The sequence below is a fragment of the Nelumbo nucifera genome, chromosome 2, assembly GCF_055504915.1.
Source record: "Nelumbo nucifera cultivar China Antique chromosome 2, China Antique-T2T, whole genome shotgun sequence".
Lineage (NCBI taxonomy): Eukaryota > Viridiplantae > Streptophyta > Magnoliopsida > Proteales > Nelumbonaceae > Nelumbo > Nelumbo nucifera.
This window is the reverse complement of record NC_142650.1, coordinates 59046211-59061480: the sequence shown is the minus strand read 5'-3', so window position 1 is coordinate 59061480 and position 15270 is coordinate 59046211. Positions and strand designations below refer to the sequence as shown.

Genomic DNA, 15270 nt, shown 5'->3' with positions numbered 1-15270 from the left:
ATGATCTCATGCTTGCCGGACTGAGATTTTACATTCAGACTGTTCGGTGTTTTTTTTTTTTTTTTAATTTACTCTACATAAACTAGAATCAATGCCATCCCAGTAGTCTGAATGACTGTAGACCAGAGATTTAGCATATTGAGCAAGCTAAGTTTATTAGAGTCTATAAAAAATACATTTTCTAGAAGATAGGACAGTTATAAGAAAACAAGGGTTATCATCTTCCCATTAGATAGTCATCTGGTGATGTAAATCTGCCATAGACGAACTGGATTAGTGAGATGAGATGTTCACCCAATTGGATATTAATGGGGCCAAGTCAATTAGACAATTACTGTAATGAAAAGTGGAGCTCCAGGAAGAGCTTCCTCCCAAAGCTCCTCTCTGCAGATAATATATATTCAGATATTGTAATTTGTACAGTGCTCGAGGGAATGAAATTTCCATTTATGGATACTGTCTTTTTCTTTACTACAATAAACAAGTACTTAAATGGACGGGACCTCCACAAGGCGTTAGGCTTGCCAAAATACCACCATACAAGCAGGGTCGTGCCCAGGTTAAGAAAGGGAGACAGCCCAGCCATACCCAGTTCCAGAGGACAAGATGGTGGGTGGAAAATGAGCGTCTGCACCTCCAGAATGCAATTCAATTCTTTCTAATAAGTACTTCTCTGAAACATTCAATCCCTTGGGATCTTCATGCTCTTTCTTTATATCGTCAAAATGTCCAAAGAATATCTTTTGAAAATTACAAGTCAGGAATCACCGGTTTTGAAGGCCTTCAATTATTTTCTTCCATTGCCATGCCCTTTGTTTTGGATCCTCAAATGACATTACCTTCTTTGGCTGCTGACATGAAGAAATCTAATTCAGATAAAGCACAAATAAATGCAGAAAGAAGAGAAAATGAGAAGGTTGAGCATACCGTACAAATCTTGAAATGTGAAGAACTCAAGACTTGGATGCTTAGTTCATTGGGGTTGTCAGACCATATTATGTTCCCTTTTAGCATCAACTTTGTTGGGTCCACATATATCAATTTGGGTTTATCAGTAAGGATAAGCTGAACTTTCTTGTTAGATAATTTCTGTATTTTCTTAACCATTGATATCATTATAACAGACTCGCCTGGATCAAGAAACTGTTGCCTGTAAATATGACAAATAAACAGATCAATCAAAGATAATAGTAATAACAAGATAATACTAATCAATTGACTTCTTTAGGAAAGAAAGATACAACAAAGAGATGGCAACTATAAGGGTCCATATCTTGTTGATGATGAAGTTCTAATGGCATGATAGTGGATATACCACCAACAAAATTAGAACTCATTCACTAGATCTCATAGATCTGACTTCATATTAGCGATCAATACCCTTCCAATAGATCATATACTTCCATCAAGAAACATCTAATTTCTTTTGGCTATGTTTTAACTCTTATTAGGATTAATGTCAAACACAAGGAAAAAAGTCAACCAGATTGTTAAAATACCATCTTGAATCAAAAGAGTCAATTGAAGCAAGCCTAGTCACATGAGATGTTGCTTCAGAAGATGATGTAGCATTATCACTCCCATCATTATCTCCAACATGTGAATGGTTCCATTTAGATACTTGGCCATTATTAGCCTCAGCCACCTGCAACCACATACAAATGTTTGGTAATTTATTTCTCTTTTGCAAACATGTTAATAAACTAACTGCATCCCTTTTATAAGAACAATTCAAAAAACAGATTATCATACACTGGACTGCAAAGCAAGTTTGGGAGGAGTTTGCCCTCTTAAATTTTTCCAGTCAATCCCCTCAAAAAAAGGATGCATCTTGAGTGCAGTATAACCATCAGGTCCAGCACCTGGTCTTTTGCTTGGATTCATATCCTGCATTAGAGTTGCATGGCTAGTTAGAAGGCACAACTATTCAGACAATGCTACAAGTAATCTTGGTCGAGTGATAAAAAAAGTGAAACTTATAACATAATAAACATGAGTTAGCCAGTGCCCAACAAGTATATTTCCAGTTTCACCAGAAGAGAAATTTCTCTAGGTCTTTTTATATGAAACTGAACTCTTTATTTTAATCCAAGCAGGCAAGTGTGTGTGTGTTGAAGATGACACAACAATGGTCTGGGTATGGGGTATATAGGACCAACTAAATAAGTGTCTATTTTCTTAGTGCAAAGTTTTGATGGATTAGACACATATCCATTTACCTGGAGACACCCCCAACATAAATTAGAGTCATCTGGTTAAAATAAATTTACATTCAGAAGTTGAAGGTTGAACACAAAATTCAACTAAGAATGCCCATTAAACCTCATCAAGTATAGGCTTTCATACACATATTTTAGGATTCTAATTGTCACGCTACAAACAGATTTTAATTACCTTATTTTTTTATACTTCCTTTTTTGGATACAAAATAATGGCAGATTAGTTTTAGCTAAGTCCTTGTATCTTGATTTCGAGGACAGATAGATCTGAGTCCTAGATGCATACATGCACCCAAGACACATGCTTGGATCATTGAATACATTAGTACACATGAAAACAAGATGCACTCAAATTGTTTTTGGTTCTCCAAGACATTCAGATCCTTGACTATAAAGTTGTAAATACTTAACTAGTCCTACAGAAATGAACCTTTTATATTGTCTGATCAATATAAAATAAAGGGTAAATTAGAGACAGCTACCCTGTACTTAGGAGGTAGTGACACTTGGTCCCCTGAACTTTGTTTTGCAACAAAGACCTACTTTGCCTCTGCCTATCATTCTGTTAGTTGACTTCATGGAATATTCCATTAAACATTTCTAAACCCCCAAGCTGCCCTTGTGTTATTTTACAAAACCATGTTGCCCTTTTAACTTAGTTTTTCTAAAATTTGAACTCTTACATATTTCTCTCAACTTTCTTTCAATAAAGTTCATTTTGAGAATGCCTTGAGAATGATTTGTGCTTTAGAATGCTTATTTTCATCATTTTGATGTTTGTTGCTGGTTGGCCCATAGAATCTTGAATGGGAAATTTGGTAATTTTACTTTCACCATAAACCCTGTGAGGTCAGGGAACAAAGTTCTGGAATCTAGAAGCTCCATAGCCCAGGAGGGGGAGGGGGGCTAAGTGTTACCACCACATAAATACAGGGTGGCTATCTGTAAATTACCCTAAAATAAATAAGTATACCAAAAAAAAAATAAAATGATTAAGTAGAACCAGTGCTTGCATCAAGGGTTTTAGATTTGAAACATATCAACTTTGGATCTGCTACAAACATTACAATGCTTGCATCAGCATCCAATGCTTTGCTTTTATGGAAACCAAATTCTGACAAGTAATCATCTTGTAAGAGGGAGATGGTTCCAATGATCTCTAGCATTTACTAGTCAGAATCTGATCTTCAAACAGTTCTAAGTTGCTTGAGATGGTTCCAATGGTCAGTTCCCCATAATCTGATTTCAAACGGGCAAAAGCATTGGACGCTGATGAAGGAAGTGATCATGAAATCATTAGGTTGTGTTCACAAACACACTAGGTTGCTTGAGAGAAGCCTGGTGGGCCGGTTTGTTAATTCTGATCCAAATGTAGAGTGCACAAGGGATTGGGCAGCTGCAGAATGATGCCTAAATTCGGCGTTTCAGATTAGAAAATTGAACTCTGGCTTTTTTTTTTTTTCTTTTTTCACTTTACTTTTGGTAGTGAGGATGAAGAGAGCAACATTCTGAGTTGAGAACAGAATCAGGTTCATGTTCTGGGGTTGGGAGATGGAACCCTTTGGTAGGTGCAATCAGAGACCTCAGTCCTTCAAGCTTGGTTTGGATTAACATCTTTGGAATTCCCTTCATGCATGATTTTCAGACTTTTGAATCTGTGGGAGATGTTTGTGGGAAATTCAGATTCGTTGACCCAAGAACAGCTTCATGGCGGAATCTAGTTGTTGTGCACTAGATTTTTTTTTTCCAGCTAGTAGGTTTGGGGATAAATGGTGCAAATGGATAAACGGTTGCCTTTCCAATTGCCATTATTCCATCCTAGTCAACGAGGTAGTTAATGATTTTTTCCCAGCTAGTAGGGGTCCGAGACAAGGTGATCCCATGTCACCTTTCCTTTTTATTTTAGTTGCCGATAATTTTAGTAGGCTCTTCTCTTAAGCAGATAGAGCCGGATCTCTAAGAGGGTGGAGAATAGGTAGAGATTGAGTTTCAGTAACTCATCTCCAATTTGTAGATGACATAATAACCTTTTGTGAAGGTTGTGACTTGATGGAGGTAAGGAATTTGAAGGATTTAATAATTCACTTTAAGAGGGCCTCAAATTTGAAGGTAAATTTTGAGAAGAATTGTATTGCAGGAGTTCATTTGAATAGAGAGGAGATGGAGTCTATAGCAGCCTTGTTAGAATGCACCTTCTCTCAGTGGCCTCTATCCTACCTAGGACTTCCATTAGGTGCAAATCCAAAGGAAAGTAGGTTCTAGAACCCGGTGGTGGAAAATTTTGAAAAATGATTGGCAGCTTGGAAGAGAAACTATATTTCCGTGGGGGGTAGAGTTACTTTGATTAAAGCAACTTTAGCCAACTTGCCTTTATACTTCTTTTTTTATGGAAAAAAGGTGAGCTACAAAGCCTGGGGGTAGCTTTTCCCCTTACATCCGCATCACAAATAAAATTAAAATCACAAGTCCTAAACTCATTACTATCCTCACGACTATTAAGAGCTTTACGAGCTAACCAATCAGCCAATTGATTTGCTTCCCGATACATATGCTTGAATCTGATATTTAGGTTAAAAAACTCAACAAGGTTTTGGCATTCCCTAATGATACTAGCTAATCTCCATGGGGGCGAGACTCGACCATTGAGACAATCTTTAACTAGTTTAGTCTCCTTTGATGGTGATTTGCTGGTCCCTGAAGTTAATCGCGATGTTGATAGCCTCCCAAGCAGCCCACGCTTCCGCAAGGTTGATCGTCATGATACCAATCCCAATCGCTTTGGTCTCAAGGACATAACCTTGGTGGTTCCTAGCAACACACCCAATAGCACAATTGCCATTAATCAAACAGGAAGCATCAAAGTTGATTTTGATGCAATCAGCTTTGGGCCTATACCACTTAACAAGATTTAAACTTTTACTGTTAGTGATACCCACGCAAGAAGAAACTTCTTTAATTTCATTCCAGTAAGCAAAAGCTCTGCCACTGATATTCTCTACATTACTGAAACCTCCATTAAAACATTTATTATTTCTATTCTTCCATATGAACCAAGAAACACATGCAAAATTTTCTCTCAGGAAATTATATCTGGAATAACCATTTGGCTTGTTTTGGGCCTTTATACTTCTTGTCAGTCTTTAGAATTCCTAAAAGGGAGGCAAAGAGGTTGGAAAAATTGATGAGGGATTTCTTATGGGAACCGGGAGAAGAGAAAAAAGATCACTGGTGTGTCGGAGCAAAGAAGAAAGAGGCCTAGGCTTAGGGAATGTGGTGAGAAAGAATGAGGCTCTTTTGGGTAAGTGGCTTTGGAGGTGGCCCCTAGAGAGGTAGAGGTTGTGGCATGAAGTAGTGAAAAGTATCCATGGCTGTTCCGAATCAGGTTGGGATGTGGGGGTATCCCGAAAGGCTTTGCTCACAACACCTTGGAAGGCTATCTCTGGCATTCTCCCTAAATTCCTCAGTTTTGTAAGGTATGATGCTTGTTCTAGAAACTCCATTCTTTTTTGGGAAGATACTTGGGTGAGCACTCAACCCCTAAAAGATCGTTTCCCTTCTCCCTATTCCATCTCCCTCTTTTTAAAGAGAAACCCATTTCATGGTCCTTCCCCCCCCCCCCCCCCCCCCGGTTTGCCCTTTGGCTTTAAACTGGGATTTTGGGTTTCAAAGAGGGTTAAGGGATGAAGAATTTCTTTGTGTTTCAAAGCTGTTGTTGCTTCTAGATTCGGTGTGTTTGGACCCCCCTAACCTGGATAAAAGAGTCTGGTCCCTAACCCCGGTTGGCTCCTTCACTTGTGCTTCTTTCTTTAAAGCCCTTTGCTCCAACCCCTCCTCTCAGGTCTTCTCTATTAAAGAGGTTTGGTCAAGACAAATTCCCCCCAAAATAGCAGTGTTCTGTTGGGAAACCTATTATGGTAAGATCAATACTGTGGAAAGCTTGCAAAAGAAGAAACCTTTTATGTGTTTGTTCCCAAATTGGTGCTTTCTATGTAAAGTGAAGGGTGAGGACTGTAACCATTTGCTGATATCGTGCTCCTTTGCTGCCAATATTTGGAACTGGGTTGTTTCCTTATTTGGGTGCAAGTGGAACTTGCCCTCTGAAATAAAGCTGCTGTTTACTCTGGCTGCTTTTGGGAGATTGACAAAAAGAGGGAAGCTAATGCGGAAATGTATCAGAGCTGCTACCTTGTGGACTTTAAGAGAGGAGAAAAATGCTAGAATATTTCAAGAACAGGAAAAAAATCTTGCTGAAATCAAGGAATGCATATGACAAGGACTATCTCATGGTTAAAATCTTCACATTTGTTGGCAGATTACTCCTTTGAAGACTTAAGGAGAAACTGGGCTGCAGTGGCTTCTATAGTCTCCACCAAGATCAATTCACAAGTTGAATGGAAACCCCCACCAGATGGAGTGGTAAAATTGAATTTTGATGGCAGCTGCCAAGGTAACCCAAGGCCATCTGGTATTGGTGGGATTCTGAGAGACAAAGACAGCAATATGTTGTCTCTATTTTCAGGACCAGTGGGTGAAGGTGATTTTGTAAGGGCAGAGCTACTAGCAGCGGTACAAGGTATACAGATGGCCAGTCAAATTGGAGTGAACAATTTGTTAGTAGAAGGGATTCCAAGGTAGTAGTAGGCTGGCTGATTAGCCCAGAAACAGCTTGTTGGGGCTACAGGGATCTATTAAAGAAAGTTAAATGGATGACAAGAAATATAACTGTCTGGTTTCAGTGGGTCAGAAGATCAGCAAATGCAATGGCGGATTCTCTAGCCAAGCAAGGGGTGTCAAGGGGAGATCTGTTTTGGGCTACTTTGTAATTGTGTTTCAGGCTTGGGCATGTTTAGTGTATATGGTTCAGTCCTCGGGGGAGGTAACATCTCGTGCCTCCTCCTAGGCTGATTGTATTTTTGTTATTTGAATTAATAAAACTTTTCTCACTTATCAAAAAAAAAAATCTAGTTCTTGTGCACATCCTAGTGGAAGTGAAAGAGATTCATTCAGTTCCTTCGTCCTTGTCCCTTCACTTTGCTGGAAGTTGTACGGCGTAAGTGTTGTGGTGGAAGGATCTTACCCACTGAGGTGGGTTGAAAGCTTGGGTTTGTGGAGGGATGTGGGCAGTGAGATATGTTAGTCCTTCTGTGGAGAAATCCAGGGAGACAAAAGGTTAGCTCGAGGAGGAAACAGAGGTTCAAGATGAAGGCAGGTCTGGAATTGAAAATTTTCATGTCAATGGGGGTGGTTTGATGGTTTTAGGAGTAAATGAAGACTGCAGAGTCTCAAAGCCTAATGGAGGGAGTGGGGCCCGTTTGATGTAAGATGAAAGGGTGGCCCTAATGTTTTAATCGATAACTGTTCTGATGTGGTGTGCATTCCAGTGGGAAACATGGATTGTCAATCGAAGAAAAGGGAGGATTTGGAGTTGGGAGTTTGTTCGAAAATTGTACCCATAAATTAAGTTGGGCCACAAGTCCGGCCGGAGGTTTGAGGGGGGCCATTTCTCGAGGAAGGGGTCCACAGAGGTTAGAAGGAACTGGTTGGTTAAGTTATAAGTAAACAAGAAAAAATGGTTTATCTTTCAAATGTCTTAAGCCCAAAAGGTTTGGGATCTCGAACAGATCTGGTTTTAGGAATGGCAATGGAACAGGGTGGGGTTGGGTTTTGCCTGCCCCGTCCCCAACCCCAAACTCAAATGCCTCGTCCCAAACCTTGGCGAGGCAAGAAATTCTAACCCCATCCTTGTCCTCGCGGGGAACGAGGATCTCTGAATTTGCCCCATTCTGCCCCGTTCATTCCTACTTGCATACTTATAAATTTATTTATTTTTTATTTTTTTGAAACCTATCTAGAACTATTTTATATTATACAATATTATATGGTATAATATAATATATAATATTATAATATAATATAACATATATTAATAGTTATATATGTACTATGTTACATAATACAGTCGAGGCGGGTTCAGGGCCAACGTTGGGGTGGGATGGACAAATACCATCCCCGTCCCATCCCCGATCCCTAGAGTTTTGTGAACCCCGATCAATAGTCAAAAACACCCGCCCCAACCGAGGTAGGGTAGAGCGGGGCCCGTGGGGACGGGTCAAATTGCCATCTCTATCTGGCTTGTGCAAGGTGCAAAGAGAAGGGGAGAGCTGGGTTTGAGTGTTTTTCAAATTCAGCAAGTCAAGAAAGAAGAAGGTTGTTTGGTTAAATGGGGAGGAGTTTGCTGATCTTAAGAAGGCTCAAAGCAATGCTCCGCTCGATTTTTCTCTATGTTCTTGTGATCAAGCTTGTGCTGAAAAAGATGATCCTGTTTCATCTAGTACCCAGATGGAGGTTAGGTCGACCAAAGATTGTGATTCTACTTTGCCCTCAAACTTCTCTTTTGATGCAAAGAAGGTTTTTGGAGTGGAGCCTGGGTTGGGGGGAGTGAAGGAAGCCAGGAAGGCAGATGATAAGAAAGAGAATATCGAAGCTATTGGAGGTGCTATAGATGAGGAGATAGTCGAAGATGCAGGCCATAGGGGTGTTCTTTCTCTCAGGAACTCAAAGGATTGACACGGTTCAAGAGGAAAATATAATTATGGTTAGGAATGATGTGAAGCTGTTGACATAAATTTACAAAAGGTGGAAAGGAATGGAAGTTTGGACATTAAGAAAATTGTTGAAAGAGACATTAGGATCGGTAAAAGCTTGGCTTTTTTTTTTGGGGGGGGGGGGGTGGCGAGGATTTTGATAGAAAAGCATTTGACGAGTTTGAGAGTAGTAGAAAGGAAGAACGAATGAGGAAAATTGTAGTAGGTGAAGGAGGAGAAATTTGGAATGAAGATGATGATGGGCAGGAGGAAGTGTTTGAGGGGGAGGACTAGGGGCAGCTGCTTTTGGTTTAGATTTTGTATTTGTGTCCTGCTGTAATTCAATTTAGGTTTAGGTGGTGCCTTCTTTCTCTCAGGTGATTTTTTATCACCTTCCTTATGTATTATCCTTTTATTTTTAATGATTTTTTTTGTGATCGTTCAAAAAAAAAAATTGGAAAACTCTCAATTATTAATCAACAAACCATAGACTAGAAACATTTTGAAATGCAATCATGAATTTTTTATTAATTAATATAGTCCCACAAAAAACAATTAATTATATAATGGTAAAAGAGGATTAAAGAAAATCATCTATGCATTCAACCATCAAAAGAAGCATCAAATAAAGGAATTTTAGTAATTTAGCTTATCCTATTCTTCTGATGAAGCTTTTATTAAGTTTACTTCAGTTGGGTTTATCCTCTGTTCTTTTAATAAATATTTCTCCTCTGCACTGTTAATGTCAGACAGATTGCTAACATCCAGAAGGCAGGAACTTCAATGCTTAATATGTTTGCTAGCCTCATGTAGATGGAGAATGATGAAGAAATTGCCAAGAAGTTGAGAATAAATTGCATATTTTATTTATACTGGATATTGTGTACACATCAATTGGTTTATATAAAAAATTCCGGGAAAGTAGTACAGGGAAAAAGGTTTCATGAAAACATGAAAGTTAATAAGAAGATAACAGTTTACAATCAATGTTTCTCATCTTTTAAATATTAAAATTAGTAAAACATTAAAGATAATCTGAAAATGGTTATTGACTGACCAAAATATGAATACAAGTTTTGGTTAAGACTTGGAGAGAGATAGAGAGAGAGAGAGATGAAAGGAAGGTCAAGACAATTTGGACTGCATACTTCAAACCAAAAGAACAGAAGGTAGACAGAAACGAAAAGTTGTATTTTTAAAAACAATAAAATGTGTATCTAAACAATCTCATACTATAAAACGTCTAACCCACAAATGCTTTTAGCTTACCAGAAGCTTATCAATAAGGTCTTTAGCTTCAGCAGAGAAGTAATCTGGAAATCTAATATCTCTGGCTATGATTCTTTGAAATATGAGCCATTCACTGGCATCCTTGAATGGAGAAGTTCCTGAAAGCATTTGATACAAGGTACATCCAAGTGCCCAAAGGTCGTTTCTGTTACAGGATTAACAAATGGTATTATGAAAAGGTCCATCCAATTTGCCACGATGAAACAATTATCTGATATGCATCTCCAGATCTAGAAATGCCCCTTACCCAAAAGTTGCAGGAGAAGAATTAAGGACTTCTGGTGGAACATATGCAGCTGTTCCCACAAATGTGCAAGCTTTATCATCTGGGGGGGAAGTAAACTATTATTGGACCTTCTCAGCAAAGAAATCTCTCCTGTTCTTTAGGACACTACAATAACTTTACCTGAGGATGCATTTGGAAGGACTGTAATTTTGCTATCCTGCATTGGCTTTACGCTACCAAAATCAGCAATTTTTATGTGTCCTTCTGTAGTAAGCAGCAAGTTCTCTGGCTGCCAATAAAGAAATTATTACTGTGTTTGGCATGCCAATGGAACAGAATGCACAGCAGCACATGTAATTAGATGTACCTTAATATCCCGATGGATCAATCCTACACCATGAATATATTCAAGAGCATCTACAACTTCTGCTGCATAGAAGCGAGCTTCATTTTCTGACAGACGACCTTTCTGCATTCATGCATTGATTAGCACCAAAAAATGACATTTCTAGCAGGAAATATAGTGCTAGAAGAACCATAAGCTCCAGAAAATTTAAAATTTACTTACCCTAGTTATTTGGTCAAAAAGTTCTCCACCTTCACAAGATTCAAGTGCCATGTCTTCAAAATATAATAATTAGAACCAGATCAGATAACAAATAAAACAGCACAAGAAAGGAGATAACAAATTAAACAATCTAAGGTACCACATGAAACAAGAGCAATGGTCCACAAAGAAAAGAAAAGATGCAAAGTGAGCATGGAGAAGATAAAATATATAGGATGGAAGAACCAGAATACCTACATAGAGAAAAGGAGTCTTGGAATGTGAAAAATAGTCGGACAATGCCTGGATGATCCAATTGATCAAGTACAATGCGCTCCAATTTCACATACGAAGTTTTATTTTCTTTTGTTATGAATTTTTTGTCCATAATCTTCAAAGCATATATATTTCCTGTGTCCTTCTTCTTTGCCCTCACAACCTGATGTAAAACTTTTCAATACTTAGAGAACAATAAAGGATGAGAAAATTACAATATACAAAAACAAGACATAATTGGTTACTTCAATTCATGCATCTATTTTGCTGCTAACGGTCCAAATAATGACATGTTTCTTAGATGTAGTCCAGCATAAACTGAGGCTTAGCTTTTATTCTAATCAATCCTTTGATATGAAAATAGCTGTTATACTATTAAAGCTTCTCAAGATGAAATAAGAAAAAAAGCAAAGTACAAAATAATCACATGTAATAATATTAGGATAGAACATGTATAGAATGGAATAGAACAGAATGGTGGGACGTGGAAGGGGAAGACAGGGTACTCCAGTAAATCAGGGAGTCCACTAAAGGAGTGCTTACTAACAATGGGCTAACTGATTTATATGCATCAAAATGAACTCATAATATGGACAATTTGGATAGGTAAGTCCTTAAAAGAATGTCCCTTTCCAAAGAAATAAACAATTAAAAATTTTCCAGTAGTCACTGATAAAAAAAGTATTTTCCAGTGGGTAAAAGAGAAAAATATCAATTCTTGGTCAACATTAAGAAACTAAAGGCCATCCAACAGAATGAAGATGAACTCACCCAGGTGGAAAATGCTGGGGAAGATAAAAGTGAACCTCGGGAAGGGTCTGACGATTAGCAATCAATGATATTTAATTCATTGCCAAATTGTGCATGCAACAATATATTTTTTTGATAAATATATGCAATAATATATTGTCAAATAGAAAATGTCATTTCATCATTATTATCTAAATTAGGCACCTATTTTGGCTTGGTAGCATCAATCCATACCTCCATTGTGCTCTATCTACAGCATTTCATATTTAAAAGAATTATCTGCCAAACATTTTGCACTACATGAACCAAGTCCTTTTTGGCTTTCACTTGACTAATTAGGACATTCAATTATACCAAATAACTACAGATTTGAAGATTCATTGGTTTTTATCTTCCAATTGCAAAACCATCTCAGTAAGCATTCCCTTATTCTGCCACCATCCTAAGTTCGCCAATCACCCTGATGCAAGCATTTTAGTTTTTCACCTGGCCTTACAACTCATCCATCTCAAGACTCTAATCTAGTAATCTCTGCCACACCCTTCTTATGTATCACCACATTTGCTCAGGGAAAGAAAAAGGATGTGATTAGAAACTAGAAAATCGGGATTAAGAACAAATAAAATATATTTAATTGTCAATAATTTTTATGCACTCCCAAAACAAGTACAGTTAAGCTTGAAGCTCAGTTTAATTATCACTCCCAAAACAAGGAAGTACAAATCTGAAACAAAATCCCAAATTCTCATATACCATAAAAATTTTGTCAGACAAGTTATTAATGGTCAAAATGAAGAAATTTCGAAGGACTGAAAAGAAACTTAGAAATTTTTAAAATTCTATGATATTGAACCCCATCCCAAAAATAATAATGAATTATAAAACAAATAAGAATACCAACAACTGCAATGATGGTTGGAACAATGACAATAATAAAATTTACTACGCAAACCTCATAAAACATCATCAAGGGCCACAGATCAAGTGGGTGCAGATCTCTCTCCTGGTGACAGATTACAAGGAGAGGCTAACTATACCAGTTTGAGCTTGTCTTACACCACTGGTCCCAAGCCCAAATAAAGGAGGAGGGTTGCATCAGGTTGGCAGTCGTCATTAAAACCTTTGCCAAACTCTCATGATCAAAAAGGAGAGGCTTCCTCAAAAACAAAAGAAGCGCATGTTCAAACCATCAAAACGGCATTTAGGTAGCTAATTTAGTAAAGCCTAGGAAAGTTGGATCTCATGCCTGTATTGAAGTCCCATCTTAACCCTCTACTGAAGCTATCAGCAACAATTTTATTTTCATATATTATGAGCAGAGAAAGAAATTATGCTAAATCATAGATAGTCTAAGAAAGTTCTTTTTTTTTATCAGCAAAAGGATTTCATTAATGGTAGTCTAAGAAAGTTGTACACCATGATTGCATTGAAGTCCTCTCTTAACTCTCTACTTTACAGTTACCAACAACAATTTCATTCCCATAAATCATGGGCAGAAAATAAATTGAACTAAATCATTTTATTTGTTCCATTCTTGGACATTAACCTTAGCTCCAACAATTACTAGGAAGGTATAATTCAAATGCTAGAAAGATGGGAAAGGAAATATTATGCAAAATAAATCATTCAATTGAAACCATACAGAAGGTGTATATAGAATAGATTTTCCCTCCTGCTCACCATCCATTCGTCATTTTTTATTGGAAAATACCAATAACATCAGACAAACCCTCAATGCCACCTGGAAGACAACAAGTATTGAATTTAATAAGAGTTTCTTCTTGATTCCCCACAGCTCCTTGTTGTATGTGAAATATCGCCTGTTCAAAGTGGAATCTTCAAAAGCATTCTAACTTGTTAGATATAATCGACATGGATTATTGCTTTCATGAACCATCACCTTAGCCTTCTTCGTCCAATAGAAAAGATGATTTTTTTTCCAAATTCGCTGCAATTATTTCATAAAACAGGGCCCTTCAAACCAATTTAGGTGGAAAAAATAGAGAGGACCCATCAAGAAAGATTTCCATTTTTTGTCTCTTCAAGTAGGCATCTCAAACATTCAAGCTTCGATAAACTCTAAGCTCATCAATGACAAATGAAAAACAGGTCCCATTAAAGACCAGAAAGGCCTAGAAATTGTTTGATAAAGAAGATAACCGTTCAGGAAAAAAACACCCAATACCACATTCATCGAAAGAATACGATTACCATCATTGCCCAAAAACTAGGACAGAAGGAACAATGGAGGAAAAATGAAAAAGAAATGAAGGGGAAGAAGAAGAGGAAGGACCTTAGAATAGGAACCGACGCCATAGATCTTGCCCAATTCGAAGTCTTTAATGGTAAATTGCTCTTGAGGGGCTCTGAAAGCAAAACTTTTAGATCGCGGGACGCCTACATTGTTGTTCTGAATGCGAAGCTTAGAGTCGACATCTTTCTCCATTTCTCCAATTCCTTCACCTTCACCCTCACCCTCAACCATCTCTGCCATCCTTCGCTTTCTTCCACAGACACTCTCCCACTCTATATACTACCTCTAGCATCAAATTCTCACTTTCTCTCCCAGCAGCAATCTCTTGAAACAAGACGACAGAAGAAATGAAGAATGAGAGAGAAACAGAGAGAAGAGTGTCAAGGGGTGGTAGCGTTGCAGCTGTTGCTGCTGTTAACAAATCAAAACACGGCCTCCAACGAAGGGAAGACGGTCAACGAGAACCCAAATAACCCATCAGATTCCCTTCTTTGCCAATCTGATAAAGCGGTAATAAAGCGACGGTTCCATCTGACCACCTCTCAGCCTTTACTTTCTTTGTTTCTTTCTCTCCTGCTTTCCTCCTTTGTTTTTCTTCCAATCCAATCTCCACCAAAACAAAACAGCTGCAGACGAAGAACAACAACCCACCTGGAGAATTGGAAAATTAATGTTGATTTGACCTTCTATTAATAATGGGTGTGTTTTCTTTCTATCCTTCACTCCTTTCCTCTTATCCAATGAATCTAAATACAATACAATCTCAATCCAGACATTGGTTCTGATGCTCCCCTTATACAATACTAACCAATATTATAATATGGAATATTACTTTGTTAAATAACAGATATAATAAAATAATAATAAATGAATAAATTAAGAAAATTAATGAAAAAGGGATGAATATTGATTATTGAGATGGATGTTGGATGGTGGGAGATGGACATTGGAGAAGAAGAGCCCATATATTTGAGTGATAGGTGGGTCATTTTCACAAACCCTAAAAACCTTTTTTGATGCTGATTATTGGGATATCCTCCAAACAGCATCTAATGCTTCCATCCATTCTCCATTCTCAGAAATTGAACAAAGTTGTACGGATGAGAGAGAGGGAAGAAATAAAA

The 15270-nt window shown here is 37.8% G+C and overlaps 1 protein-coding gene across 2 annotated transcripts; it reads right to left on the bottom strand.

Annotated features, from left to right (window-relative positions):
- Window positions 1-335: 335 nt before the first annotated feature.
- Window positions 336-14917, bottom strand: LOC104612532 (3-phosphoinositide-dependent protein kinase 2-like). 2 transcript variants are annotated; one of them, XM_010279973.3, is made up of 11 exons: window positions 14186-14917; window positions 11125-11305; window positions 10888-10940; window positions 10687-10788; window positions 10500-10608; window positions 10341-10419; window positions 10073-10238; window positions 1753-1887; window positions 1500-1645; window positions 928-1150; window positions 336-851 (listed from the first exon to the last, which is right to left on the bottom strand). In XM_010279973.3, the coding sequence occupies exons 1-11, from the start codon at window positions 14384-14386 to the stop codon at window positions 765-767; spliced, it is 1482 nt and encodes a 493-aa protein (XP_010278275.1). In that variant the 5' UTR covers window positions 14387-14917; the 3' UTR covers window positions 336-764. The 2 variants fall into 2 exon arrangements, with proteins under 2 accessions (XP_010278275.1, XP_010278276.1); XM_010279974.3 differs by having other exon boundaries at window positions 336-848.
- Between the last annotated feature and the right edge of the window lie 353 nt (window positions 14918-15270).

Excerpts from the sequence above, each read along its gene's own strand:
- LOC104612532 (XM_010279973.3), bottom strand. The coding sequence starts at position 14,386 with ATGGCAGAGATGGTTGAGGGTGAGGGTGAAGGTGAAGGAATTGGAGAA. Across the intron at positions 1,888-10,072 it reads ACCTTATTGATAAGCTTCTG|GATATGAATCCAAGCAAAAG; the intron begins GTAAGCTAAAAG and ends ACTCTAATGCAG. Across the intron at positions 1,151-1,499 it reads GACTCTTTTGATTCAAGATG|GCAACAGTTTCTTGATCCAG; the intron begins GTATTTTAACAA and ends TCATATTTACAG.